This window comes from Austrofundulus limnaeus, unplaced genomic scaffold (assembly GCF_001266775.1).
Source record: "Austrofundulus limnaeus strain Quisiro unplaced genomic scaffold, Austrofundulus_limnaeus-1.0 Scaffold2, whole genome shotgun sequence".
NCBI lineage: Eukaryota > Metazoa > Chordata > Actinopteri > Cyprinodontiformes > Rivulidae > Austrofundulus > Austrofundulus limnaeus.
The window spans coordinates 4,211,893-4,214,505 of NW_013952404.1; the positions used below are offsets into that span (position 1 = coordinate 4,211,893).

At 40.4% G+C, this 2,613-nt stretch overlaps 1 protein-coding gene across 1 annotated transcript in view; it reads right to left on the reverse strand.

Moving 5' to 3' along the window:
• The window catches only part of LOC106519654 (cytosolic 5'-nucleotidase 1A), an 8,102-nt gene that overhangs the window by 2,670 nt on the left and 2,819 nt on the right, over window positions 1-2,613 (reverse strand). The window contains exons 4-7 of the mRNA XM_014011418.1: window positions 1,970-2,137; window positions 1,752-1,881; window positions 475-597; window positions 211-395 (exon numbers count right to left, since the gene is read on the reverse strand). Of these exons, the coding sequence (XP_013866872.1) occupies window positions 211-395; window positions 475-597; window positions 1,752-1,881; window positions 1,970-2,137 (606 nt within the window). The remainder of the gene's footprint in view (window positions 1-210; window positions 396-474; window positions 598-1,751; window positions 1,882-1,969; window positions 2,138-2,613) is intronic.

Here is a 2,613-nt window from a genome sequence, read left to right on the forward strand (position 1 = left end):
AAACATTTAGTTTAAAAATGATAAAAACTGAACATCCCACAGTATATTTACAGTCTTTATTTTACAGTTAAAAAATATGTTTATCAAATAAAGTATAATGTTACAACTATCGTGGATCCCTTTAAGAAACATGGAAACAATAGAATTAAACATTATAAAGTTAGTATATTGAGGTAAATGCAGCTACTTGTGTTGTTTTGTGTACTTTACATGGTCCAGAGGTTTGTTCTCGTGTGCCTTCTCGTGCTCGAAGAACTTGTCGAGTCCGTGGGCCTTAAAGATCTGCTCCGACTCGTCTGAGAAAAGCACTGCGTCGCCATCGAAAGCAACCCGGAGCTGRGTCTCTGACACTTCTGTCATCTTCTCTTGGGTGAACATGGTGGCTGCTGCTATACCTGCATCACACGTTCACACACACACTTCATGTCGTTGGGTTTTTATTAATCAGGGTCTATTGTTTTTGTTAGTACTTGCCTTCCTCCAGAGCCTCGTGGACCTTGACGGGGTCAGCAGACAGGTAGAGGTTAGTGTGGTAGGCCTTCAAGTAGCCTATAGGACTGTTTCCTCCTGTCATACAGAAGCGCTCGATGAACAACTCTGCAAAAGAGGAAGAATTTAAAGAACAAAAACTAAACACAGATTGGGGGGGGGGGTTATCAAGGGATTACAGTTTTATAAGGAAAATGTTCAAATCACTGAGGTCTGGAATAAACTGATCAGGATGAAWGAAAGTTGTAAATAAAAAAATAATCCCAGTCTCCCTCTCTGAGCTGAGCAGGAGTTTGTTTTTACCTCATTTTATTCATTTAACATTTTGATTCAGCATTCAGTTTTATGTCTGAGCTGAGCAGAATTTGATTCAAAACCAGGAATAAAACAAAGCTGCTGTTTTCAGCAGATGAATCACAAGCTGCATTCATAATTTAAAACATGCACCAACAATTATTTAAAATAAATTAAATAGAAAAAAGTGCATGGGTTTTCATAACCTCAGACTGAAAATGGCTGATTAAGGTTCAAATAAATTATTTTTTCACCAGTTTTGTTCTATTATTGCACATTGTTGAGTGTTTGCATGATTTTTTTTCTCCTCTTCAGATCAGATTGTAGCTTTTTAATCTCAAATCAAATAAATCAACGCAGCAGCATCACGTTTTCTGACAAATCATGTGAAACGTCAGTGACATAACTGATTTTAAAAAAAAGCAACAAAAAGGATGATTCTGCTTACATAAACCAATTAACCTGGCAGGATAAAGTGGGAGAGGATAAATATTTAATTTCCCTCGCAGCTTTAGGTCACRTGAAGGACATGGATGGAGATATTTTCCTTTTTTTTTCCTGTTTTAGAAACCTCTCTTTATTTCTCATTTGACTTGCTTCTAAGCACAACATTCCTATCCAAGATTAACATTAAGATGATGAAGAGCATGTCAAAATTAATMATTTATTTTGTTAAAAGTGGGTCTGGAAAGGATTGTGAGTTTTGGCAAATACTGTATTTTTCCAGCAGACGTTTGAGATTCTCTAAAAAATCAAGCATCACATAAAAATAAATAAACAAAGATAATAAAATAGATGTTGTTTTAAAATTAAATTTAAAAAAAAACTTTCCACCAACTCAGACCTTCACATTGTGGTTGTAACTATTTTTGGATCGCCATTAACCACAGACAGACTGGGATCTTTGTSTCTGTAGGTCTGAGCTGAAAGCTGACTTTAAAGCAGATGTTTGTGTGTCTGTGACTCACGGTGATGGTTGATGGTGTTGATGAGTCTCAGGCCAACGTAAGCGTGGTTGTTGGTGATGAGAACCACATCGAACAGCTCCTCGCTCTCGGGGTAAAGCTCCCTCAGCTGGGTGTTGACGGCCTCCAGGGCCTGGGAACGCGGAGCAGATTTGTGTTAAAACAAGGACTCAAACTGAGGATGGAGGGTCTGATCCACCTCCACCATCAGCATCTCTGACCTTAACGAAAGAGAAGGCGGGTCCAGGACTGAAGGGCTCCGTCTCGTGCTCCACCTGGTACTTGATATACTCCTCCATGCCCTGCTGCTCGAAGATCTGCTGCTCCTTCTCCATGTTGAAGAGGACCCGGGACGACACGGCGATGGTGATGCCGTTCTCCGGCCTGGGCTGGAGGGCGAGGCAGCCGAGGTTCGACATTTAGACAAAACAAATAAAAAGAAGCTGTGCTGAGTGAGGTGCTGCGACAGAAGTGAAGTGACGCGGTGATATGAAATGTTTTCCACTGCAGGAGSCTGATAATGCCAGCTCACATACCAGAGCCTGACTCTGCTTAACTCTTTACCCACATGTGTCAAACTCAAGGCCCGCGAGCCAAATGTGGCCTGCCATGGCATTTTATGTGGCCCATGAGGGCTTTTAAAGGGCCAATATTATTTGTTTCTCAGGCCTACGTTTAAATACCATACCATAATAAAGTATCTATGTCACGTTTAGTTGTTATTAAAATGCTGTTTTTATGTTAAATTAGAAAACAAACTTATCTTCTCATCACTTCCTCTTCTAAACGCCTTGAAATTGGCCTCTGTCTCTTTAAGAACCACCTTCCGCTTCCGTTTTGACCATTTCGTTGCAGTGGGTGGGGG